The following is a 27,404-nucleotide window of genomic DNA, read 5'->3' on the forward strand; positions in this document are numbered from 1 at the left end:
TTTTATTTTAAAAGTTAAATACCAGAAGATGGCCACAAAACCGTCCCATGATAAATGTTAGATTTTTCTTTTCCTTTCCTTTGGGGAAGGGAGGTCTTATTTGTAGCTGACAGCCTGGACTCACAGAGATCCATCAAGCTCTGCCTCCTGGGTGCTCGTGCCATCACACCATCCTGTCGGACTTTAGCCTCAGGATAATTAGAGTCTAATGATAGTCATTAGAGCAAGACAAAACAAAAGCAAACCAAAGAATCCTTTTCATGAATCCTATTCATGGCTTTCATCATAAGGACAGAAAGGATTGTTTTAAAATTATTTTGATTTTATCAAATTTAAAGTGGTTTTAATCCACTAGAATAATGACATTTAAAGATTTGTTAGGGCTTAAAAGGACGAACCCCACATTTTTCTATTTGCTTAGTTTCCAGCTGGAAAGAACTGCAATGTAAGCAGGTTCAGCTTGCGCTAGCAGACGGTTTGACACTGGTGATACACTGCCCTCTGGCGGCCAAGCTTTAAAGAAGCACGCAGCTTAGAGAGCTGCCCTGTTTAAAATTTAATGCAGTTTTTCTCTTCGATTGTTTTCTACTAGGTATTTATTTCTGGAGATGCGGAAATGAAGAACATTTATTATTTCCAAGCATCGATGCTTTAGTTTTATGAAAGCATTACATTTCAAGTTGCTTTTCCCTGAAAGAAAAGGCAAGAAGAAAATATTAGAAACAGTGCCATGAATAGAGCTGTTTAAAAGATTTAGAAAAAAAGACTTGCTTGGAATGATGACTTGAAATTATTATTTCAACTCTAACCTATTTCCACACATCAAAAGTTACCACAATGCAAGTGCCAGCAGAAGAGACCCCTAGTTTAACAGGAATCATCAATGATTGCTAACACCCACTGGGTAAAGGGGTAGCATTAAATTCAGAATCTCAAAGCACGACCCTCAGATTACATGGAAAGTTGGCAATGGGTACATAAGTAAGAACTGGTTTTGGTCAAAGGAGATACCTAGTTGACCACCTTATCAAAAGCAATAACCACAAAGCAGACTCTATGTTGTGCGTCTGCGCTTTTTGTTTTGTTATTTCTCACACATGCACACATACCCACCATTGTTTTGGTTTTGACTTTTTGAGAGAGAGAGAGAGAGAGAGAGAGAGAGAGACAGACACAAAGAGAGGGAGAACATAAAGTTGGGTGGATAGGAAGAATTTTGGGGAGGGGAAAATATGATAAAAATATATGGTATGAAATGTCTTTTAAATAAATAAATAAGAACAATGCAGATTCTGTGAGTGCTATCCTATTTGATGTGAGTCAGGATAAAGTAGCATTTAATACTTGAGGTCAAATTAAGACCTTATATTAGTTGGGTTACCATAGATAATAAGTTTGTCCTCTATGAGCCTGTATCTACCATATAGAAAGTAGAAGAAATAATGGCATTCATCTCCACAATATCCTAAAACTTTTATGTATGTATATGCATAATTATAAAAATGTAGTTAAGGGATTGTTATTTATTATCAAATTCTCCTTTTCTGACCCTCACTCCCAGGACAGTGTCTCATTATATACCATTGTTTGACCTGGAACTTTCTATGTAAAACCAGTTGGCCTCGAAGTCACAGAGATACACTTGCTTCTGTCTCCTGAGTGCTGGGATTAAAGACCTGTGCCACCGGTGATGCCTGGCTATAAACAATTTTTCTAAGAGCAGTTTATGTAAAACATATTACTTCAATATTTGGGGCTTTCAGTGTGAGAAACTAAATACAGACACTAACAGGTATAGGAAGGAAGACCTCATAACTAGTTCTCCCTCATCTTCCCTTGAAGCCCCTCCCTCCTTTCCTTGAATAAAAGACAGGAAGTGACATGGAACACAGCCTTGATCTCAAAACAGTTTTATCTAGAAATTCAAAAGAAGTAGCGAGTAATAAAATGGCCGAGAAACAGTATTCTTGGAAAAAAGCAGTGGAGAACTCTGGCCGCTGATACGTGACTAATTACCTTCATTTCTCTGCATTCCCAGCTGCTGTTTTGTGGTGTAATGTGTGCGTGTGTTTCTGTGTGGCAATGCAATAGGTCACATTACCTTTAGAACCTTGTCACACGCTTCATTTTCAAAAATGCCTGTTTCTCAGGAAAGCAAGTTTCTGTGAACACTACAAGATAGCACAGGCATGGCAGTAACAGGGTTGCAGGTCCATCTTTACCTTTGGCTGTCCAAGAACCCACAGAAAAGAATGGTTGCTTCTGAAACATGACTCACATTTGGCTGATTTAAAGAAGCCAAAAGTTCAAACTCTTTCCCTCAAGAGTTTATTCCATTACTAAGATTTCTGCCCTCCCCTAAACCTGCTAATTACGTGTTTGCATCCCAGCTGCCACCTCTGAGGTGACTCCAATTGTGTGGCGAGTGCTAAGGAGGATGCTATAATGTATCTGTGCAGTGCTAAGGAGGATGCTATAATGTATCTGTGCAGTGCATTTCTGAAAGGTAATGTTTAGCTGTTGCTTCTGGTGCTGGGATTGAAACCAAGGGCATCTGTGATATTTAGAAATGGCTAAATTTTGATTAGAATTTTCTACTGTTTTTTAGTAGTTACTGAGACAAATACTCATGCTGCTTGGTAAGAAAGCAGCTCTGAAAAGTAAGAAGAGCACCCTTTTGGGGCACTAATAAACAATGTTTAACAGACACTTAGAAACTGCTTTTGCTAGAAGGCCGGTGAGAAGGCTCAGGGGGTTAAAATTGCTTGATGCAAACATAAGGACATGAGTTTGATATCCAGAATCCCTCCTCCAAAAAAAAGTCCGGGTATGGTGGGGTGCTTTTAATCCTGTGCTGGGAAGGTAGAGTCAGGATCCTTGTGGCCAGCCAGTCTAGCCTCATTGGTCAATGAGAGATCCTGTCCTCAATGGAGGTGGATGGTGTTTCTGAGGCTAGAATCTGCATATGTCCTTTGCCTTTCACATGTATACATGCACGTGCATACACTGGAACATGTGCACACACCTATACATGGAAAAAAGAAAAAAGTCCTGATCTTCCTAAAAATCATTACCTTCTCATTTAGGCCCCCATATAAGTCTGGCACCTCTGCCTTCATTTTACATCTATCCCTTCTACCTTCCGTTACTTGTTATGTTTTAATCACCCAAGGAATGCTTATGAAAAGACCCACAATAATTAACTTATTCCATTGCCCTTCAAGGCCAAGGACACAAAGACAAGACTAAAGGAGGCCTCTTGGTATCGTTTTTTTTTTTTTTTTTTTTTTTTTTTTTTACCATTTCCTGCTCCAGACACCTAAAAGGTGCCTAAAGTTCTGCAGTCATTATCCTAAACCAGCAGTCCATTGGAGTCTACCCCCCAGATTAGGACAATTCTCCACAACAAGGATTACAGTATGAGCAACCATCCCCTGAGAACCACCCTGTCCCCTCCAACTTCTACAGCCCACCTTGCTGAACCAGAATTGAGTCAACAATTTGTTGATCACAAGGTGATTCACACAAAGTACTGGCTACACCTTGACAAAGGTTGATAATTATGCATAGCTCTTGACTTCTTGCCTCAATTTGCCCTCTATTTAAAACCCATAGCTGGCCTGGAGGTGGTGGCGCATGCCTTTAAGCCCAGCACTCGGGAGGCAGAAGAAGGTGGATCTCTGTGAGTTTGAGGCCAGCCTGGTCTACAAGAGCTAGTTCCAGGACAGGCTCCAAAGCTACAGAGAAACCCTGTCTTGAAAAAACCAAAAAAATAAAATAAAATAAAACCCATAGCTGATGTAAGTAACCTGCAGAGGGGCCTGGGGCCACTAGACACTTATCTGTTTCTATTTTCTTTTCTTTTCTTTTTTTATTGAGAAAAGGAGAAAAAAATAAAAATAAAAAAAACAAACAAGTTTCCACCTCCTCCCAGCCTCCCATTTCCCTCCCCCTCCTCCAACCCTTCTCCCCCTCCCCCCACTCCTCTCCTCCTCCCTCTCCAGTCCACGGAGCAGTCCGGGTTCCCTGCCCTGTGGTAAGTCCTAGGTCCTCCCCCCTCTGTCCATATCTAGGAAGGTGAACATCCAAACTGGCTAGGCTCCCACAATGCCAGCACATTAAGTAGGATCAAAACCCCGTGCCATTGTCCTTGGCGTCTCATCAGCCCTCATTGTTTTGTTTCTATTTTCGATGTGTGCATGTGATTAACTCTCCTTTTCCTGCTCTTTGCAATTTTTCATTTGTTTCTTGAATTGGCATATTAGGATGGGTAATCTACTCTGTTAGAGCTACGGGAGAAGGGGCTTGAACTCTAGGTACAGATGTGTCTCCCATGATTACTGCTTCTTGTAGTAGACATGAAGGCCTGAGAGCAGTAGAACTGGAAACAGGGCTGTGGCCAGACACCACATCCTGAAGAGAACAGAAGGTTGAGTGAGCTTGAACAAACCACATCTTTGAGTAACAGGATTGCACTTCACTTCTAGAGCTAACTGCCTTGGGTAAGCACTGAACAGAACAATGCTTACTAGCACGGCCTTCTTTGAGAGAACTCATGATCTTTAGTATGTAATGTTCTAAATGTGTACGAAATAAGACGTGTTCTTGTCTTGTATATCAGTTTCCCTCTTAATGCCCTGAGCTTCTGATTGGTCAGATGGACAATTTAAAAGGCCAGTTACAGCCAGATTAGATACTAACAAGAAGAGGCAAAAATAACTTCCCATTTGAAACACCTAAGTTCAAGTATGACTAAGTTATCTCACGTCCTCTGGCTTTTGCCTTTGATGGATACTGGTACGTGTGACCTTGAGCACCCTCCTGCTCCCCAATCACATAGTCACAGCTCACCATGGGTTGCAAAATTAATGAGAACATGGCCACTTTCTGGACCACTCTTACTGAAGTACTCTAAAGGAATTCTGAAGCCAGATTTAAAAACTGCACCTGATACATGCATAAAGAAAATTTAGCTCAAGGTAGAACTTAAACTTGGGGAAGATAACATTTCCAAGAGGCAGATCATAAGGATGAGAGCAGAACACTTTGTTTGGTCAGATGCTAGAAGCAGTAATCACATAAGAACATTTACATGTGGACAAATAAAGCAGAACTATGAAGAGGTGGATGATGGGGAACACAAAGAACCAAAACAACAACAACAACAACAAATTAAAAAAAACCTCCTTGTAACAAAGGAACACTTTTTATTTCCTAGAGAACTTACAACTTGGCTTAATATTCTTGAACTGTCTCCCTGAGAAGTAACATTTTTGCTAGTGTTATTATTATAACCTGATGTTAATTTTTTTCTACTACTGGAAATATTTTCTACTTCTTAGAAATTTTCCATCATTTTACTAGTAGTGTCACGTCAGGTGCCTGCTACTCCTCTGAGCCTCGTTCCCACCACTACTCCTCACACAGTCTCTGTTCTCCCCTTTCAGTGACTTTCACAAGGTTTTTCTGGAACCATTTTGATTTACTGTTTCTTCCATTTTCTACTTCACAGAGCATGTGAAGTCTGTATAACACAGCACATCTTCACTGAATTTTAAGAAACTCCAGTTTGTGGTTAGCCATTCTATTTCCTTGACCTCCACATGTCACTAGAACCGTGGCAGAAACTCCAATAAATATCCGCGTGAACCGCACTCTTCAAGAAAAATACAGAACACAAGAATACAAAGCAGTCAAGAATGTAACAATGGCCACTTTTTAAGTGTTGTCCATCTTGGGGAATTCAAGGGGCTTGCTGGATATGCAAAAGTCCCTGAGTTCTATCCCCATTACTGCCAAAAAGAGAAACAGCTTTTATAAAGGCAGGGAGGGGCTGGCTTTGCAGTGGGACAATGAGGAGAAAGCTATGTGCTCATCCCTCCTTCCCTTGCTGGCAGTTACCTTTGCCTCTTCTGCCTTTTCTTACTCTAAATGCTGAAGCAAAGTATAGCAAAATGTTGAAGATGGTAATTGCCAAGCAATTTATAGATTTATAGATCCCAAACTTCTGGTGACTTTCAGATAACATCAGAATGTGTAGCCCTCCTTGTTCTTTTAATTCTCCGCATCAATCAACATAAAGCATACAAATCACTTGTATGCTTTGAAGGTTAACTTGTAGAAAACTAGTATGTTTGTAGCTAGCCCTAGAAGGTTAAGTTTGCCAGAAGGGGAAGGGAAACGGGCACAGAGCTTCCTGCCCATTGTACCACTACACAAACCAGACTTTCCCTCCCTATAAAAGCCCTTTCTTGTAACTCAGTTCTCTAATGTAGACCATTGCTAATGATAGCCCTCTCTAGCTTCTCGGATCAATCTTGGAATAAACCTGATTTTTTCAACTTCTGCATACTGGATGAATGGTAAGCAGATGGGGTGGAACTGGGTCTGGAAACAAGAAGCGGCAAAACTGGGCTAGGGATGTAGGTAGCTCAGTGGTGCACTGCTGAATGTACATAGCTCTTAGACATAGCTCTGCTATGTGCATTTACCCTTCACTTAGTGGGCCTCTCACATATTGACTAAACAACCATATGTGTAAGCTTAATTTCATAGTTTGTTATGACTATTAACTTGTTCTGAAACACATTTGCTACTTCCAAGGATCCCCAAATCCATCATCAAATGCTCTGATGTACTCACTACTACTTCAACTCCAAATGAAGGTAGCACATTCCAATTCGAAGTGGAGAAAAAGTTGGTTTTAAGAACCAAACTGGGTTCCTGTCCCTGGGTGTAGTCTGTGTACACAGTGAGCATCTCTGGGCATCAGCCTTTTCAACCTCAAAACAGCCTCAAGATCATTGATGACCATGAGGCTTTAATCCAGCAGAGTGATGCTTGATTTGATTGAGCTGTCAAAACTAAGAAAACTTGACGTTTTGTTTTCCTCTACTCTTGGAAAAGATGGATTGTAAAGAAGCAATCCGCAGACAATTTTGGAATTAAGCTTAAAGACAAATTTATATCGGTATTTTATTGAGTTACTGGAGAGCAGTTCCTTCTGTTATGCTCACAGAAAAATAATTAGCTATGTGGGATTAATCTTTAAATGTAAGTTCAGCCAATCACAATAGTAAAGCTAACTACTTCAGAAAATAAGCATAAGGAAGTATACTAAATATGTTTATAGGTAGATTGCCCACTAACTTCCTCCCGCTAAAGAAATAGAGAAATAAGCAATGTTTTTTTTTTTGTTTTGTTTTTTTGAGGGAAGAGGTAGTTGCTACATTTTCCAAAACTATTGAATTTCTTCAATACCCTAATTTCCTTTTCCTCCCCATTGTAGTTGCTGTCAGGCAAGACTATTCATACTGGTTAAGGATACTGGAAGAGTGAAGATCGGAGAATTGTGAGTCTGAAATTTGGATCACTAGCCTGAACAGTACAATATTAGTCAGTATAAGCTTCTTATACAGGTAAGGGCGGGTCCCTCTGTTCAGTTTTAGCTTAACGATTAACTGTAACTGTCTGAAAGGAGTCAACAGTTTGAACTGTGAACTCTTATCATTAAGTGAGGTAGTCAGCAGAGTAAGTGTCTAGCTAGCCATGAGTATACCTGCTAGAGTTGTAGACATCACCTACTTGTCACATTAGCAGAGATCCAGCGTGTAGACAGACACTCTGTCGAGGGATGCACACTTGCAGACATTTTCTTGGAAGCAATTCTGTAAGTGCTCACTTTTATTTGACTTCTCAAGTTTAGTGGTATTTTACAAATTTTACAAACTGTTTTTTCCAGTAGGTTTAGAATCCAAGGCTATTACTCAAGGGGACACATATTTGGGAAAGTGTTATTTGTTTCTGTAGAGACTCAACATCATTGATCCTTCTTGATAGTCTCTTGCCCTCCTTTCGTTAGGGAATATTTGCTAAGGATATTCATGATGGCGCCATTGCCTCTGCTGCTTTTTAGCATGCAGTGCATTGTCCCTGCAGCAGGAGCTACTGCTTTTCATATAAGACGCTTCATCCCTTGAAAGAAGCTTTGGGCCTTCTGAACAATCAAATTATCCTTTGAACAGAAGGATTTTACTTACTAAATGAACTGGTTCACTTAAATCTCTATTTGTCTGATTTTGAAATCAGCAATGTTACAGATTAGGTTTGCATCTGAAGACTCTAACTGCAGCACATTGCAGTTCAACAGCTGCAAAGACAATTTCTAAGTAAAAACTGTAAAAAAATAAAATGAAGACAGTGATACACCTTAATTCAGGGTCTCAGAATTTGAATGCAGACAAACTGCACAGTCTTTAAGTCTTTCAAGAATGATAATATATTAGGAAATAATCCTCATTTTTATAAAATCTGGCATAGAATTCTAAAGTAATCTAAGATATAGAAAATAATAAGACCACGATTCTGAAGAGGGATAGAGAATACAATAATACCAAGAGGCAGAGGTCAGAGGATGAGAAAATCTTTTCATGTTTATCATCAAAAGAGTGAAGGGGATTAAAAAAAGAGACCCTGCTGTATGTTCCAAAAGAGCAGAGTACAGCGACCACAAGTTAATGGTGAAGACAGAGAAATGGTTCATTCTAAAGAAAAAGCACATTCCTTAAAAGGAAAAACCGCTTTGATAATTGCAACTTTAGGAGACAGAAATCATGATTCTTATTTGACTAGAACCCAGTAACTTTTCTGTTACTCTCACCTGAAAAAATTAAAGAAAAAAATAAATGTTTGTATATGATCCCTCAGTTTCTCTCATATACCTCTGCAGCAAGAAAGATTTAAAAATAAGATATAAAAAAGTAAAAACCAACTGGTCTGTAGTAGTGGTGCACACCTTTAATCCCAGAACTAGGGAGGCAGAGGCAGGTGGATCTTTATAAATTCAAGGTCAACCTGGTCTACAGTTGTTCTGAGACAGTCAAGGTTACACAGAAAAACTCTGCCTTGAAAAACAAAACAAAAAAGTAAAAACCAGGGCTGGAGAGATGACTTAGTAACAAGAGCACTAGTTGCTCTTCCAGAGAACCCAAGTTCGAGTGAGTCTCAGTAGCCACAGTAGTTCACAACCATATCTACTATAACTCCAGCCCCAGGGGAGCCCACATTCTTTTTGGGCCTCTGCAGGCATTGCATACACCTGGTGCATGAACATACATGCACGTAAAACACCCATGCATATAAAATAAACATTTTTAAAAAGTAAAAACCACAGATGCATTTACACTGGATTAAAAACACTATGTCCTCTAAATAAACAAACAAATTCTACGAAACACAGATACTAGATTACAGAGGAGGACACATTAGGGTATCTAGCTACCAAGCATACCAAGTATAGTTTTGACACAGAATTTAATTTACTGAAATATAAGAATTTAGTACTATTTGGCATGAGAGATTACTGATGACCTCGTAATGACCACGGGTTCTGGAGACCTTGGTCTTAATGTTTTCTTGCTGTTTAATTCAGGACCTTGTCTGAGTTTTGTTCATTTGGAATTTTGGGTTTACTTCTGAATTATGAAAATGACCCTTCTAATAGTACTATAGAAAAGTGTTTTAATCTAGCCATAAATATACTCGGAAACTACATATAATCAATGTTGTAATTAAAAACTAGCTTTTATTTACTTTGAAAAATACGAGCTATAACATAAAAACTATTTATTAATTTTTAAGTTATCATATAAAGTGATGAGTTTTACATGTCTGCTAATGTGACTACATTTCTAGCACTGCCCTCTGATCAACATGTATTAATTTATATGTGCATTTCGATTTCTATGCAAAAGCTATCATGATTTACATATTGCTTTATAATCTAAGGACTAAATTCCTCTAACCTAGAAACGATAAATCTCAGGCATTTTTAACTATTTGTATCAAAATTTGTTTTTTGTTTTTAGACGAAGGCATTACCCATCACTTTAAATACTGTTGCTTTTATTTCAACTGGCCCACTGTGACAACTAGAAAAGGTAAAATACCAACCATCTGCATTTTCTAGCTCCATCCAATACATTTTGCTATTTTTATCCAAAAGCTTAAAAACAGAGACATAACTTAAATACCATATAGAGTTTTAATATTAAGTATATGTAATTCTGTTCTAGCTCCTGTGACAAAATTCAAGAAAATCTGGTATAAATGAGTAACAACTCGACATGCATCCAGCCCTCCATGGTTTCTACCACAGCTTTACCCATCACTTACATGTTTTTGTGTATTGTTGGTCTCTTTGGAAACTCACTTGCTCAATGGGTATTTTTAACAAAAATAGGTAAGAAAACATCAACACATGTCTACCTGACAAACCTTGTGACTGCAAACTTACTTGTGTGCACAGCCATACCTTTCATGGGTACCTATTTCTTGAAGGGTTTCTACTGGAAATATCAATCTGTACAATGCAGACTGGTCAATTTTTTGGGAACCCTATCTATGCATGTAAGCATGTTTGTCAGCCTCTTAATTTTAAGCTGGATTGCCATAAGCCGCTATGCCACCTTAATGAAAAAGGAATCCTTGCAAGAGGCCACCTCATGCTACGAGAGAATGTTCTATGGTCACTTACTAAAAAGATTTCGCCAGCCCAACTTTGCCAGAAAAATGTGTACTTATATATGGGGAGTTGTGCTGGTCATAATTATTCCCATTATCCTATACTACTCAGTTGTAGAGGCTACAGAAGGAGGAGAAGGGCAGTGCTACAATCGGCAGATGGAACTGGGAGCCAGCATCTCTCAGACTGCGGGTCTCATTGGAACCACATTTATTGGATTCTCATTTTTAGTAGTAGTGACATCATATTATTCTTTCGTCAGCCATCTGAGAAGAGTAAGGACCTGTACCTCCTTTACAGAGAGAGATCTGACCTACAGATCTGTGAAAAAACATCTTTTGATCATTCAAGTCCTCTTAGTTGTTTGCTTTCTTCCATATAGTATTTTTAAACCCATTTTTTATGTTCTGCACAAGAGAGGAGACTGTCAGCAGCTGAATTATTTAATAGAAGCAAAAAATATCCTCACTTGTCTTGCATCAGCCAGAAGTAGTACAGATCCCATTATATTTCTTTTATTAGATAAAACATTCAAGAAGACACTATATAACGTCTTTACAAAATCTTAATTCATCGCATATGGTTGACTTTTGCATGGAAACCACCACAAAAGGGAAAAGTATTTATGTGACTCTATTAGTGACATTAAATTAAATGATGAACATGTCACAGCTTGGCTGACAATGGGCACCAAGGAATTTGTTTTTAGTTTTATAAACAAATATAGGCATAAAATTGGACTTAGAGTTCTACTTATATTGAAAGTTGAGATGGCAGAGACTTTCAGAGCAAGTTGAGTACATCAAAAAGATTCTACTGTATATGAAATCAAACAAACTTTTTCCTGTTTTCAGTCAACTGTGGATCTTCTGTCCAATACACAATATTTTATGATTTGAAGGATAAAGAAGCAAAAGGTTTATGGGTTTGCCTCCTTTCTAACCTAACACATTAACCCATCTATGGTTAAATTTTATTTTGTTGATAACTTTAAAAAGAGAATTAGAAACGGAAGCACTGAAAAAGTCAACCAGTAAAAAATATCTTCATTTACATCCTATCTAACTGTATGAATAGTGCATCGCAAAGTCAATTTAGTATTACCTGGCTCGTTTTACTGTGAAAGCCAACATTCAATGATTCCAATATTTAATAAACAGATTTCACTTACAAATATGCTTAAGCATTTGAATTATACCTTGTCAAAATAAAAAGCAATATAATATATAATTATATGCCAATCTTCATGCTATTTTCATATATTTCCAATATAAATAATGTTATTAATTATTAATTAATTAATTAATGACAGTACCTGCCATATAGTTATGTTCAATTAATTTTTGTAAACTAAATGAATGAATGGTAAAGAAGTGTAATCTTGTCATATAAAAGATTAGCCTGAGGATTTAAATTATCTGGGTTCAGTACTGGCCCCATCTCTTACTTAGCTGGACAATCTTCGGCAAATGACTTACTCTCTTTACATGTTAATTTCTTTAATTGTGGAACAGAAAATATGATCTGATTCATATCATTACTATTAAATTAGATATTGTTACTATTGTGAGCTAGCAGCTAGTCAGTACTTGCTGTATGTTAGGTCCTCGTGTATATGCTTCATGAGTAGAATTTTAATAATTACAATAATAAGCATGTTAATGTACTACTGATGAGAAAATCCAGATGTGTAGTTAAGAGGTCATCTCAATTTCTCCAGTATATTTAAGTATATTTAAGAAGTAATTATTTCTTAGTGACCATTTCTTCCATGTAATCAGCCAGTAAGAAAAATAGTAATTATATTCTGTATTATATACATTATGATTAAAAAGCAAAAATAAAAACTGTGTTCCCCAAATTATCCTAAACTCCACTGGAGCTATAATCTATCTTCTTTTTCTACTTCCATTGTTTTCTCACAAAGAAACCAAAGAAAAGAGTTGAGTAAAATCTTACCCCTGTTAGACACTGCTTAAAGACTCATTTTCCTCTCATCCACATGGGAATCACTTCGGTGTTAACATAAGTTTACATTAAGTTCATGTGATACTACAAATCTTTAATTTCAAGGCAGGCTTTGTTCCTGAACTAGAAGTGTAGGACAGATTTTCTAAGAGCTATGTGCTCAAATTACTAGACATTTTGTGTAATTTTTATCAAAACCCAATACAGAAATATACCCAGTAAGTTCCTGTTGTTTTTATTTCATTCTTTAACTGGGAGATGAAAATATCCAAAGTTCTAACATATTCTGGCATCAGGTATTAACAGTGTATATCTAGTCTGTGTATGTGTTTGCGAGTATGTGTGTGTTGGGGCATGTGCTTGGGTGTGGCAACTGTTATCTTCAGGTCTTATTCCTCAGAAGTAGTCAGCCATGTTAATTTTGAGAGAGGGTCTCTCGCTGGGACCTGGGGCTTGCAGATTACCTGAGGCTGGCTGGCCAGCAAGTGCCAGGGATGTGCCTGTCTCCCCAACACTGGGATTATGTGTCACTAAACCTATCTTTTTATTTGGGTTCTGGGGACTGAACTCAAGGCCTTATGCTTGTGTGGCAAGCACTTCACCAACTGACTTATCTCCCCAGCCTGTGTACCCATTCTTTCATAGTACTGATTGAATTTTTGGTTCAGTAACTTGCAGAGACAAAGAAGAATTGGAAATTCCTGGTGACTTCCGTGTGTGCAGGTTGAAAACTGAGGTATCTCATGTAGTAGATATGCAAATCACAGAGTAACTCAAAATTCATTGGGAGACTGCCTGAGATGCTCAGATGTCTCCACAGGCACAACACATTATCCTTACATGAGTTTTAAACCCCAAACTCATTAGACTAAGAGCAACTGAAATGATCATAATTTTTATGGAAACTATATCACATTATTAACTCACTGCAGTAAGAGTTTAAAACATATATAAAACTTTAAAAAGTCATTATTTAAAAATCACTTCCCAGGGCTGGAGAAATGACTCATCTGTTAAGAGTACTGGCTACTCTTCCAGAGGACCCAAGTTTGATTCCCAGCACACACACTGTGGCTCATGACTATAACTCTAGTTCCAGGAAACCCAATGCCCTCCAAGGACACCAAATTTACATGGTACACAGACATAAATGCAGGCAAGACACCCAAATGCATAAAATAATTTGAAAAATCACTTTATAGGCTAAGTATGATGGTCCTTTAATCCCAGCACTTGGGAGGCAGAGACAGGGCAGATCTCTGTGAGTTTCAGACCATCTACGGCTACATAGTGAGACCTTGTTTTTTTAAAAAGTCGCTTTACAGCTCTATGCACTATGTTAAAAATAAATGATATTACCAAAGTAGAATTACTTATATTTAAAACTGACATGCTAAGAGGTACGTAGTTTCTCGTCAAATTGCTCATTTTGATAGAAAACGGAAGCTGTATTAAATTAAATGTTGACTTTATTCTCCACACATTAGCCTTCACATGATTTCCTAAACAGGTAACTATTGTGCTGATTTTTTCCTCAGAAACTGAAGAATTGGTTATTTAATATCATAGAAAAATATTTTATATAAAGTATCACTTTCTAAATCTACCCTAATTTTAACATTTGTACTTTAGAAATCTTAACCAATATTTTAACTATAGAAAGCAGGCACAATTTCCCTCTCCTTCCCTCCTCATATAGTTCCCTTAAGGCAACCGTGAAATTATAAAGCAGCAATTCAAAGCATTAAGTCTGGACAAACAGAATTCAGGATGCACTATTTAATCTGAAACAAGTCAGTCCTTTCTGGGTAGGAGAGGAAGATGGAACATGGTTCTGATTTGGTGAGGACTTCCTGATCTTACAGTCTGTCAGGATGGGAGCTACGCTGGATAAGTGGGTGAAAGGAAAGTTTGCTGGCAAACCACAGAGGGAACACTGGTAATTTGCTGAGCATTTCGGTCATATAGCCTAAAGCTGGGATTGCCATGTGATACCCCTACCCCACTGATACCGTTTCAAAAAGTTACTGCAGATAGAAAAGTTTTATAATTAGTGTTAAAACCTGACTGGCTATATGACACATGACTCCCTGGGCTCAGGTAAGGAGTAATGGAAGAAGCTACTTCTAATAAGCAAAAGAAATATTCATACTTTAAAGACCTGTGGGACTTTTTTTCAAATCCCAATGATTAGGAGCTTATAATCCAATGAAATGTGTACAAGATGCCCAAGGACCTTATAAGACTAATGCTCATCACGGGGACCTTGCGGGGGGGGGGGGTTGAAGGGGAGGGAAGAGGCAGGAAGGAGAGCAGAGAGAAATGTAGAGCTCACTAAAAAATCAATAAAAAAATGAAAAAAGAGTAATGCTCAAGTACTAATTATCAGTATGCTTCTTACAATAAAGACAGAAAGGGAGTGGATGTTATGGGAGGGGAGGTGGGGAGGAACTGGGAGGAGTTGGGAGAGGGGAAACTGTAATCAGAATATATTGTATGAAAACAATCTATATTCAATTTAAAAAAGTAAACTTGTTTGAATAAAAATCGATTCTTTAAAAGAGAATACAATATGGGGGCTTTTGGAGTTGTGGTAGCTGATGTAAAGGCAATGTTAGCGAGTGAGCACAAGAGGAAGGGATATTTCAAGAAGTCAGCACTGCTATGGCAAGTCCTGGTTATTGTAAATGTGAAGAACGTACATTTCTAATAAAGTCAGGCACTCAGCAGGTGAAAGGAGAACTGAGAGCAGAAGGGGACCAAAGAGCAGTCAGACGTGCTGACACAGGCTGCAAAGGAAACCACCGAGGAAGCACAGGCAGAAAGACGGAGGCAGGAGGATGAGTGTATGTGCAACTGAGGCTAGCAGTTTTGAGAACTAAAAACCGAGCTCCCAAACCTCCTGGGCCAGGCCCTGCTCAGAATGGAGAGTGGTTGTGCTTGGCAAGCAGTCTGCATGCTCGACAGCTGCTTTTCTTCGACTTCAATTCCTGAAGCTGCACCAGAGTGAGAGACACAGAGGGCTGAGAAGTGCCAAGTCTCTGCAAACCCAGGCAATGCTTTGGGATTCAGGGGAGCTGAGAGAAGCGGGCCAGCTCTCCCAGAGTCAACCAAGGAGCCAGGAACTGCACTGACCTTGACGATGGTCTGATTTTCCTCCAAAGTATTTTGAATTTAGGGATAAGAAGACTAAGGGGGGGGGGCGCAATATCACTGAATCACAATGGAAATTTCCCTGACCTTTCACAAGATAAAGAATTAAAGGGAAGAAGATGGCAAGAGAAAAAAACAGAACATGCAAGCTTCAGTGCCCACAAGGAGGCAAACCACAAGCAATATAATATTACAACAATGGGTCTTAACAGGGGGCAGTTTTATTCCTCAGGAGACATCTCTGGTTGCCGCAACCTGGAGGGCTGGAGATGTTACTGGTCTTTAATGAACAAAGGCCAGAGTACTGCTTAAGCATACTACAATATCCTAGACAGCTTCCCACACTAAGTGTGAAATTCCCAGTCTTACTAGTATGACTGCTGGGATATCCTTCATTATCATGACATGGCTTCTTAAATTAAAAAAAAAATTAAAAATACAACTTCTTGAGAAACTGCTTCTCCAAAGCAAGCAGCTTCCACTATGGTTATGTGGTACTATATGCTCAAATCTAACCAAAACACTTCTTTTCAACTTAATTATGATTTCCAAAGGAAACACTCACTAAGGAGAGGAAAAAGTATGATTAATCAATATAAAATCTACTGCTTTTAGATAATCAGGTAAGGCAGGGATGAGGAAGGAGAAAGGAAAGGGGGAGGGAGGGGAGGAGGGGAGGTGAGGGAGAAGAAGGGAAGGAGGAAGGGAGGGAGGGAGAGAGAAAGAGTGTGTCTAAAGTTCTCTCATGTAAATAAAGTATTGCCGTGGTCTTTATTGGCTTCATTTACTAAAAAGGATGTAAACAAACAAAACATTTTAACTGTAGAAATCAAAATATACACCTACACACAAACACACACACACACACACACACACACACACACACACACACACACACCACTGACTTGGATGCAAAAAAATCCTGCATAGGCTGCTTTAGTGGTAAAAATAATAAAATAATAACATAATAAACCAAGTGGAAATTGAAATTATTAGTTGTGTGAAATATATTGGCATTGCATGCGAGAGGGCACAGCTGAAGGCTTTCTGGCTATATGGATGTCCTGAGATCTAACAAAGACAAGCAACCAGGATCACCCACTAGAACAAGCACTTGAATCTCACTAAGTTTAGGTAAGTTACTAAAGTATTAGGAAATTCTCTTGATACAACCTTCAAAGCACAGCTGCAATCTAAGTGCTCTTTGTATTTTCTTTTCTTTTTGGCCACTTGCAATGCTCCTACTCTGCTCTGAGCTGAGCACAATCAAATCCAGTCTCTATTCTGATTTTTGATCACTCTGCCTGGGCCTTAGTGACTTCCATGCTGCTTGTCCAAGCAGGACACTTGTGTTCGTGCCTTTACTCTTAGGTATTGGCTCAGCATATTTCCTCTAGTTTCTTCAAGTCTCTGCTTGGGTGCCATGACATCTCAATGTGTCTGCTTTGACAACTTTATTTAAGCCTGTAGCTCCTTCTCCTGCATCCCCCTCTTCTTCTTATCCCCTCCCTCTCCTCTCTGTTTTTCTCTCTCTCTTTCCCTCTCCCTTTCTGAGACAGGGTTTCTCTGCATAGCCCTGGCTGTCCTGGAACTCACTCTATAGATCTGGCTGGCTTCAAACTCATAGAGATCTGCCTGCTTCTGTCTCCTGAGTGCCTCTCAGTTTCTGAACTGCCAGTTTACTTCTTGCAGCACAATGACTTGCTATCTATCTCCCTGTCTTATAATGGCAGTCCCACGAGGGCTGTGACTGTCTTGTACACTGGTGTAGCGCCAGGTTCTAGGACAGTAGGTGCTTGAAAAGTATCCCTTGGATGAATATCTTAAGAAAATATACCCAATTCAACAATGTCAACGAAGTAAACTGACTATTCATTCACTCATACAAAATGCCCATATTTCAGGCACCATCAACATAATGGTACCTGAGTATAGAGGCCAACACACTGCAAGTCCTCTGCTGAGTCTCCCTGACATCTGAAATATGGGGCTTTTGCCTAGTGATTTCTTAATTTGCAGTCTGAGAATTACTTCTCTATTTCCTTCTTTAGTAGATTTTCAAGTGCTTCCTAAAAATTACATGGCATGTTCCTCAGAAAAAGAAACTAATTTAATATAACCCAGTATAAAACTACTTTCAGGCCTTTGCACACACTGTTCCTTCTCTGTGAAATATTCCCTTGTCCTCATACAACTACCCTTTCATTCAAGACTGTCTTCAGGAAACCATCTGATGCTGTCTCTTAATGATACTTACCACCTCTCTAAAAATTGGTTTGCCTGTCTATAAAGATCACACACCAAAACTTCTTTTACTCTTGTATACTTCAAAAAATAAAAAAGATGTGGCTAACTAGACATGATGGGATTACATTTCTGTAATATCAGCACTTAAGGTAGTAGTCAGGAAGCCAACCTCAACTACACAGCAAGTTCAAGACCAGTTAGAGCAATCATTAGACCCTGTCTCTAAAACCCAAAACCTAACCAAACCAAACCAAAGAAACCAAGACAAACAAACAAAACAGACCCCACTAAAGACAATTATATTTCTTTCCCTGGAACTCATACTAATTCCATGAACTTTTATAATTCAATCAAATGCTAAAGGTGCAACACGGAGACGGAATTGGGATCTAGGCATCTACAGGCCTGGCAACTTCCATTCCTTTGAAGAAGTGAGCCACTGTCCTTCTGGAGATAGGGCCACATGAAAAGAGTGCAGGAAGTGTTGGCTATGAGAGAAGGAAGAAGACCTAGTCAGCTCTCTAGTTCTGGTTACCTGAGCTGAGATGTCAGCAGACTGACTGAGGCCTCTGTGCGCTGGCCCCATGACCTTGGCCAAGTCTGGGTGACAGAGGTGACCAGTTCCAGTCTATCTCTAACCAAACTGTACAGGGAGCAATGATGTCAGCTGTTGTTCAAAGTCACTTAGTGTTGACATGTGGTCAGACTCCAGCAGTATGTAATAAGATGAGTCCCTTAGTCTCTTCTCTGACACCGTCATACTTTCAGGGCTTGCACTTCATGTGAATCAGATATTTATGGAATATGTAAACAGATGCTAAACTAGAAAATGAAGTCAAATATAACTACTTTCATGCTTTGCTTGGTTTAGTTCCCATTATATCAATTACCATGACCCATCAAAATCTGATTATATTATTAGAAGTATTACACATAATCATAACTTGTAATATAATATTTACAAAAATTTATTCTGTCAAAGACAGAATTCACACAAAATAAAATTGTTGAGCAAACAGTTTCACACACAATGTTGTTACATAACTAACACTGTGTTTTACAAATTTTAAGTTTCCAGACTATTTTTTCTTGTATGTATTTTAGAGAGTAAAATATTTGTCTTATATGTGTATATATAACGAGAAAAATTTTACTCTGTATATATTCACTTTTTTGTATTCATTAAATGTAAAAGAACCACATACTGCAACACTCTATTGACAATTTTTCCTGCTTAATTTTGTGGTGGTTTGAATTAGAACCTGCTCTGCCCCCAACAGGCTCATGTCTGAATGCTTGGTCCCTAGTTGGTGAATGATTTGAGAAGGATTAAGTGGTGTGGCCTTGTTGGAGGAGGTGTGTCATTGGGGGTGGGCTTTGAGGATTTTAAAGCCCATGCCAGGCCCAGTTTTTCTCTCTCTGCTTGCTGCCTATGCATCAGGATCTAAAGCTTAGCTACTGCTCCAGCACCATGCCTGTCTACTTCCTGCCATGATGATCATGGACTGACCCTCTGAAACTGTAAGCAAGCTCCTAATTAAATGCTTCCTTTTTTAAGAGTTGCCTTGGTTATGGTGTTTTATCACAGCAATAGACAATTTTCTACAATTCTTACTCTTTGCATAACTGAAGACTAAAAAAATAAAAGTATTATGTATGTATCTATTGGGTTGTTTAGTGTCAAATTTTCATAATGACAGTATTGATGTCAGATCTCCACATTTGAAAAGAATGAACAAAAAGATATTGCACAACTAATTTGCACTAATGGGTATTTTGTACATTTTACATTGGTTTTCATTTGCTGTTCTTACATTGAATTAGATGGTTTTGGAATTGCTCATGTGGGTACTCAACTTTTAGCAACAAGAATTTCCACTAGTAACTTCTATCTAATTTCCTTAACCATTTAAAATATACCAAAGATTAAGGCCTTTAAAAATATGCCCAGAAGGAAGGAATCACCTCTGTGCATGCTGAAGGTTAGATGGGCCAGGGCCAACACAGCTAAGCATGAAAGCATAGCCTAGGGCTAGAGAGATCTCAGAGACTTTCTGGTAGTTAAAAGTGTTAGAAGGTACCAGGAATGAGTGAGAAAACCCACCAAGCTCCTTTAGGGCCTGATTCTGTGTTTTGTGACAGTGATGACAGAGACTGAGACTTCTCATTAACTCAATACAAAGATGGAACAGGAAGAAAAAATAACAATCTCACTGATATTCTAAGAGTACAAAGTGCATTCTATCTAGAACTGTGACTTCCTGCTGTGTTTCAAAACTAGCTGCATGACAGCACCAAACAGAAGAGAAGGGGGTGAGCTTGAGCAGCAGCAGGAGGTAGAAAGGAAAGAGCAGTGGGCTGCAGCAATGTTCAGCACTTCCTTGATCATTCCCTTGCTCCCTGGACCCAAGTCCCTAAGCTGCAGAGTTCTTCTCAGTCCTGGCTCAAAGACTATCCTTGGCTGTAGTATTGCAGCCTTCTGTTTTACTGCTGGCATTTAAGACATCTGAGGATAAAGAAGCATGATCTTCCCCAAATAGGACATGGGGAGCTTTCATGAGGGACCTGCAATTATAAGAAACTTTTGCTCCTGAGGCACTATGTGTCTACTGAGCAGACTCCATGAAACCAACATCAGAAATATCATGAGTCAGAAATGACAACAAGAAAAGGTTTCTATGATTTTTAATAGTAAGCCAAATGAGAACTCTTACTATTGCCAATTTATTCTGCAACTAGATGAACAGAGAAAGAAAGATACTTGTGACATCAGCATTATGATTAATGGGAAAATTTTCGAAGGTCATAGGAACATTCTGACTAGAGGTAACCCTCTATTTAGACTTTACAACACATTTCAAACAAAGACCTAACCAGAACAATACTGCCTATTTTGATATCATTGTAATTCAAGGATATTTTACGTATCTTGGACTCCTTGTGCTCTAGTAACTTGGTGCTCAAAGAATAAGGTACATACTGGATGGCTATTAGAGTGCTGTGAAAACTGTAGGGTCAAAGCTTTACAGCATGACATTTGAAAATGCCATGCAAACCACCACAGGGCTGGATTACAGAGTCCCCACATATGCCAATAGTTATGAAGTAAACTATGTTTTATTTTTAGGATATATGGTAGCTACTTGGGTCCTATCAAAATACAGTAGTTGTCCTTTATTCAGCTTACATCCATGTGCCACTTTAACATGAAATGTTAAAATAAAATGATATCCACAGTGACAGTTGACCCAGTCCCCCTGTTCATCAAGATACTCAGGCTAGTTAATAATACTATTGGAGTTTTGATTCTATTTTTATTTTAATACTTTATCATGTTAATACAGACTTCTAAAGAGAGGTTTTTTTCAGCCCACTAGTTCTATCTTCTTTGATATGATTCATAACCTACCCTAAGTCTCTTCTAGCCTTAGGTACTGTTTTTAATTATTTTGTGCTGATAGCTATGCTTCTAAGAAGTCAGAAGGCAATGAACTGGCTTATTTCAGCATTCCTTTCTTTTTTGAAATTGATTTTTACTACCTCACAAATAACAATGATGCTGCAAAGTAATGGTGGTGAAGTTGGCAAAGACCATGAAGATGATTCTGATTCCAAGCAACTTTCTCCCTTGGCTCTAATCTAATAAATAGTTTTTGGTTTGTGGTATCTGCTACTTTGGCACTATTCTTGTCTCCTGTTATTGTTTTCTCAGTTTACAATACTTCAGCTTTACTTGAAAGACAGAAATATGGTTGCAGAAAAGTTATAGAAAAATAAACGATAAGTTTAAGCATATGGTTAATTTTTCGAAAATGGTTTTCTCTCCCTTACTTACTGACTTACCTTCACATCCCTGTGAATTATGTTATTATCATGACAGTAGCGCAGAGCTTCCAGTATCTGTCTCATGTAATGGCTGGAAAAAACAAGAGAAATCCCAAACTGTAAAATCTTGCAGTGTGAAAGTTCATATACAATGTCTCTATTTTATAATCCCCATCTTTATATCAGCTAGTCACAAACATCTTTCATTTGACTGAATAAGACAGTGAGACTTAATAAAAAAGTTGACAAACTATGTCCTTCAAGAAACAGAATCTTCTTCTGAGCTAAGTCAAAAGAATGCCACATAATCAATAAACAGCAATAAACACACTAAAGAGGCAAGCCTAAAATAATACACACACACACACACACACACACACACACACACACACACACATATATAAAAACCCTCCAATATCTTGGTTAACTCTCTTTAGCCCAACTGGATTGCTATGAAGGAAACTGCTTGTAGCTATCAGAATGATTCCGACTAAAGGGGTCATGGCCTTCAGTCAGCCACTCAAAGCAGCTCTCGGCCTTGTGTCTATTTAGCCATAAGGAGATGCTACAGAAGCTCTATATGGGATTTCTCATTGTAATGTAATCAGGCTTTAGCTAAGGGTACTCTTGAACAAAGCAAAGCTATTTCTAAACAGCTGGGGTCTGCAGGGGCTTCCACTGGGTACAGGTAAAGAACAGAGGAAGAATTAATGTTTTTAAAAAGTTTTAACACGGTCAACTAGTGACAGAGTATGACAAGTTCCTGTAGTTATGGGTTTATATCTGGATGAGATCATCTGAAACTGAAAATGCACCCTAACTTATTACCAACCATTAGAATCTAAGCTTAGCTTGCCTTAAGTATACTCAAAACACTAGCATTTGCTATATCACACTGCATATCACTAAACCAGGAAAACCGGAAGTGTAGTTTCTACCGACTACACATCCATTTTATAGCACCATAAAGTACAGAATGGGGAAGTCAAACTAAGGCAAGACAGAGATGCCCTCCCTTTGCATCTCAAGCAGGCACTGTACAGAAGTACTCGATTTCAACACTTTATCATACAGTGTTTATTAAAATTGATTGTGATTTCACAAAATAAACTAAATAAAATAAAACTAAACAATTTAAATTAGAGTACTCACAAAAGACCTTACAGGTATGTGTAACATTAAAACAAAAAGTTTTCCTGCTTTATAACTGAAAGATTTCTACCAAGTTTCCTTTGATACACTACGGTCTAACATGCTCATACAAATATCTAGTAAACATATGGGTTGTTTTATGTATTATAATAGATTACACGTTTCCCTTTAAAAAATAAGAGTAGAGGAGAAAACAATCCAAACTTAAAAGTAAACCAGTACGGATCGTCTGTCCTGTACGGATCCTCTCTCAATACCTGGGTCCTAAGCAGTTCTTACTGTGAGAAGAGACATAAAGGGCTTTGTCCAGGCCAGTGTAGCCTACAATTAAGTTTGGTTTAAGTCAGGGTGACTTAACCTACCACTGGGGACTTTTACTCATTCAAAGCAAACCTTGGAGGAGCTGTGCCTAACAACAAATGTCAAAGTGGCTTGAAACTTGCAGCAAAGTCACTATTAATATAGTTATTATTTAGTCAGTCTTAAATGCCAATCCAGATGTCAAAGTGGAGTATTTAAATTAGGCAGGGTGGACATGTACTCACAAGAGCCGATTATTTTAGATACATAGTACTAAGATAGCCACCTAAATTATTTTCAGCCTAAATAAAATTCTTATCTTCTAGCTTTAAAAAGCCAAAGGAAACTCAACGAATGAGCATTTTAAAATGTGATTGTCACCACACTTCATTATTTGGCTAGATGAAGCTCAGTAGCAGAGGGTTTGCTTAACATGTACAAAGTTCTGGATTTAATGCCCAGCTGCTAGAAAAGAGGATAACTTATTATTTGATCCAAATCTGTATATATAGCAGAATCTCTAGGTCATATAAGGGGAGAGGAAGATTTTTTTCCTCTACAAATGGTTGCACATCTAAACTAATAACCTTCAACCTCTGAGTCAGGGTCCTCTAAGGCTGCACATGGCAGAGAGTTGCTGACCCAAGTTTCAACCAAAAACCCTTTACTTCATGCATTACCACAGTCCATATTTTCAGAAAACCTCAGAAATACATATATTTTCCCTAATCTTCCCGAAGAATGAGAAAAAATGATAACTCTATACAAAAAAGAACTGTCCAACAGCTCATTTACTTCCTCTAAAACAATGGTTCTCAGCAGGGCTGTGGTGGCGCACTCTTTTAATCCCAGCACTTGGGAGGCAGAGGCAGGCGGATCTCTGTGAGTTCGAGGCCAGCCTGGTCTACAAGAGCTAGTTCCAGGACAGGCTCCAAAACCACAGAGAAACCCTGTCTCGAAAAACCAAAGCACTTGTTGAGGGGGCTGGAGAGATGGCTCAGCGGTTAAGAGCATTGCCTGCTCTTCCAAAGGTCCTGAGTTCAATTCCCGGCAACCACATGGTGGCTCACAACCATCTGTAATGAGGTCTGGTGCCCTCTTCTGGCCTGCAGACATACACACAGACAGAATATTGTATACATAATAAATAAATAAAAAAAGAAATGTGTGTGTGTGTGTGTGTATACACAAAACTCTGATAGTTCCATTTACTTTAATAAGGTATTTGACAACAATGGCACAAGAAAAATCAAGATAACACTGGAGTTACACTTTTTGGAAGCACAACTAATGATGACAATTTAAAAATTGTGATATAAGCTCAAAAATAGAAGAGAGGGATTTGAAAACAACTAGAACATGCTTTAGAGAGCATGATACACAGGAGGATATTTAGTTTTCATTCTATCATATGTCAGTGATACAAGCAAATAGTATAGCTAACATAGTAAGTCTTCTCTTGCTTCTTTTTCCCAGCTCCAGGAGCACAAAAGCAGCAACTATGCCACACTGCGCATATTCTTGTTTACATTCACTTCATCCTCTACACTGGGGCCTCTTGCTCCTCAGCCAATCCATACAGGGCTACAAGTTGTATTAAGGTAGTTATACAGCTCTTTCTAACTATGTCCTTCTAGGATGCTATAGTTAGAAAACGAATGATAGGAAAGTTATAATCACTCAATGTAACTGTTTTTCAAATGATAAAACAGTTTACTAAATCCTTGTAGGTTTGTGAGTCTTAACCCTTCACCATAATGTGGCCAGCGACTGAGGAGGTATTCTCTAGGTCATGTATCAAATCAGTAACCTGCCAGTGCATAATATGCTGGGACTGAATGCAACCAAAGCAGAAAGCTGTATTGCTTTAAGTCTATAAGCTAGTGGTGCAGTGCATGCATGGCTACTATCATTTTTCATATTTACTTCTCTTTTGAGTCATTAGGTTTTTATGACTACTGCTCCACTTAGTGTAACAGTCATTGCTTTGGTTGAGAGACCTGAAGCAACAGATTCAGCAGAAAAATGGTGCTTTTATTTTTGCTCCTCTTGTTCTTCTGTGCTCTCCTTATATTAACTGGCCACATAATAATCTGAAAATCACTTAAAAGGAAAAGGAAAATGCAGAGCCAATGAGGTACAATTTGAAAAACCTTCAAGCATAATTCTACGTGGTTCCTGGGCTACCAAACCACTCTTTGTAGAAAGACACCAGGAATGGGTAAAATAAAAGCATTTGTGTGCAAAAGCAAAGCCATGCTAGCAGATACAGGGTTTGGCATTCATTTCATATTTCCAGATACTGTGAGCTTCTACCATACATACATACTGAAGCAGCTAAGTTATCTGCAGAGGCCCCAGCAATGTGCTTGCAGACAGGAGAACTGGTTACTTCTTATAATTTCATGACAAATTCTGTCTCTTCCTTCTACTTTACTTCTGGGAAGTATATGCAGATTACATACCTGGCTACAGCTTCACTGTACACAAAACCAGCATCAGCTCGCTTTACGATTTCAAAACACAGATCTGCTCCATCCATACTGCAGAGAAATGTGAAAAAGAAAATTAGAAAAGAGAAATTTCCAAGACAGCGTTCTAAGTGAACACATCGTTGTTGGGTGTTGACTGACTACTGATTATTGTGAATTATTTAAATCTTCCACTCTTTCCATGAAAAGCACACAAAATTATAACCACCTGTTGAAAATCTACAGAAAAAGGAACTTTTAGGGAGATTAAGCTAACAGAAATATCAAACAACACAATATTGTAGTAATAAGTCTCAGAAGAGAGCAACTCTAGAGGTGGTGGGTATAATTTTTGAATTAAATTACCAAATTTTCTATGTTAAGTAATGTAGTGTTTTAAGAATACAAAGGTTTTTTAAACAATATTTTTAATAGTTATCATCAATAATGGGAAATTTAAATTACATTCTGTGAAAGGAAAAAATAAGCCAGTACAAAATTTATTATACCTTCCATTATCCAAATCAATTACTACAGACACATTCTAACACACTGATGTGATGGTAATATCCTGTTACTACCTTGCCCTAAAATTAATTCTCAATTTCTCATCTTAATTCTCAATTTCTCACCCTGTAAGTAAGAATACTTTGATCTAATCTACCCATTGACATTTTAAGGAAATCAAACTGTACATAGGCGGATCTTAACATGCCATTTCCTCTTTCTGGTATATGCTCTTGTAATACTGTTTTTCATATCTAAAACATACCTTAATTCAAATTTCCATTCCATTCCCTTCTACAAAGAAATCTCCCTCATGACTGCTAGCTTTTAATTGCTAGTAAACTACAGTCTGCATCATAACTTTGAGGCTTTATATAACCTACGCACATACCAATATACAGATACATATATGAAACTCATGCAAGATTACTTGTATTAAAATTACTCAAATATTTTTTTAATTAATTTATTTATTAAAGATTTCTGCCTCTTCCCCGCCACCGCCTCCCATTTCCCTCCCCCTCCCCCGATCAAGTCTCCCTCCCTCATCAGCCCAAAGAGCAATCAGGGTTCCCTGACCTGTGGGAAGTCCAAGGACCACCCACCTCCACCCAGGTCTAGTAAGGTGAGCATCCAAACTGCCTAGGCTCCCCCAAAGCCAGTACATGCAGTAGGATCAAAAACCCATTGCCATTGTTCTTGAGTTCTCAATTGGATGAAGAAATTATGGAATATATACATATTAGAGTACTACTCAGCAGTAAAAAACAAGGACTTCTTGAATTTTGCATACAAATGGATGGAAATAGAAAATGTAGACAGAATATTGTAAACATAATAAATAAATAGATAGATAGATAGATAGATAGAGTTTTAAGCTTTTTAAATACTGATCCCAAATAGTGATTATTAGTTTCTTCTATAGGTATTATATTTATATATAGCGAGTTCTCGCTCTTTCCTCCCTCCCTTTCTTCTTTACTGTAGTACTGAGGATAGAATGCAAAGCCTCACACAAGCTAGTTAAGCACTCCAATACTGAGTTATGTCCCTAGCTCTGGTACTTTAGTTAATAATAAATGAGATCTTTTTAACATTATATTGTTTTTTATTCAGAGATTCATAATCAGGAGCACTGAACAAAATCACAGGCATAACTTTTAAATATACAAACATGTTTTAGGAAGGATTGTTTGGAAAGACATCTGATTATTTATAACAGTAACTGATATTAAGTAAAAGCAATGTGCTAATTTTAA

At 38.2% G+C, this 27,404-nt stretch overlaps 2 protein-coding genes across 12 annotated transcripts in view; one reads left to right on the forward strand and one right to left on the reverse strand.

Annotated features, from left to right (window-relative positions):
• Positions 1-27,404, reverse strand: part of Cask (calcium/calmodulin dependent serine protein kinase) — a 330,840-nt gene that overhangs the window by 137,061 nt on the left and 166,375 nt on the right. For all 11 annotated transcript variants that reach the window (XM_041645247.1, XM_041645244.1, XM_041645250.1 and 8 more), the window contains exons 4-5: positions 25,633-25,710; positions 21,734-21,806 (exon numbers count right to left, since the gene is read on the reverse strand). In XM_041645247.1, coding sequence (XP_041501181.1) covers positions 21,734-21,806; positions 25,633-25,710 — 151 coding nt within the window. The remainder of the gene's footprint in view (positions 1-21,733; positions 21,807-25,632; positions 25,711-27,404) is intronic.
• Positions 10,108-11,091, forward strand: LOC121443500 (probable G-protein coupled receptor 82). The gene has a single exon (XM_041645251.1). The coding sequence runs from the start codon at positions 10,108-10,110 to the stop codon at positions 11,089-11,091; it is 984 nt and encodes a 327-aa protein (XP_041501185.1).

This window comes from Microtus oregoni, unplaced genomic scaffold (genome assembly GCF_018167655.1).
Source record: "Microtus oregoni isolate MIOR12 unplaced genomic scaffold, Mior012 000108F_ref0000382, whole genome shotgun sequence".
Taxonomy (NCBI): Eukaryota; Metazoa; Chordata; class Mammalia; order Rodentia; family Cricetidae; genus Microtus; species Microtus oregoni.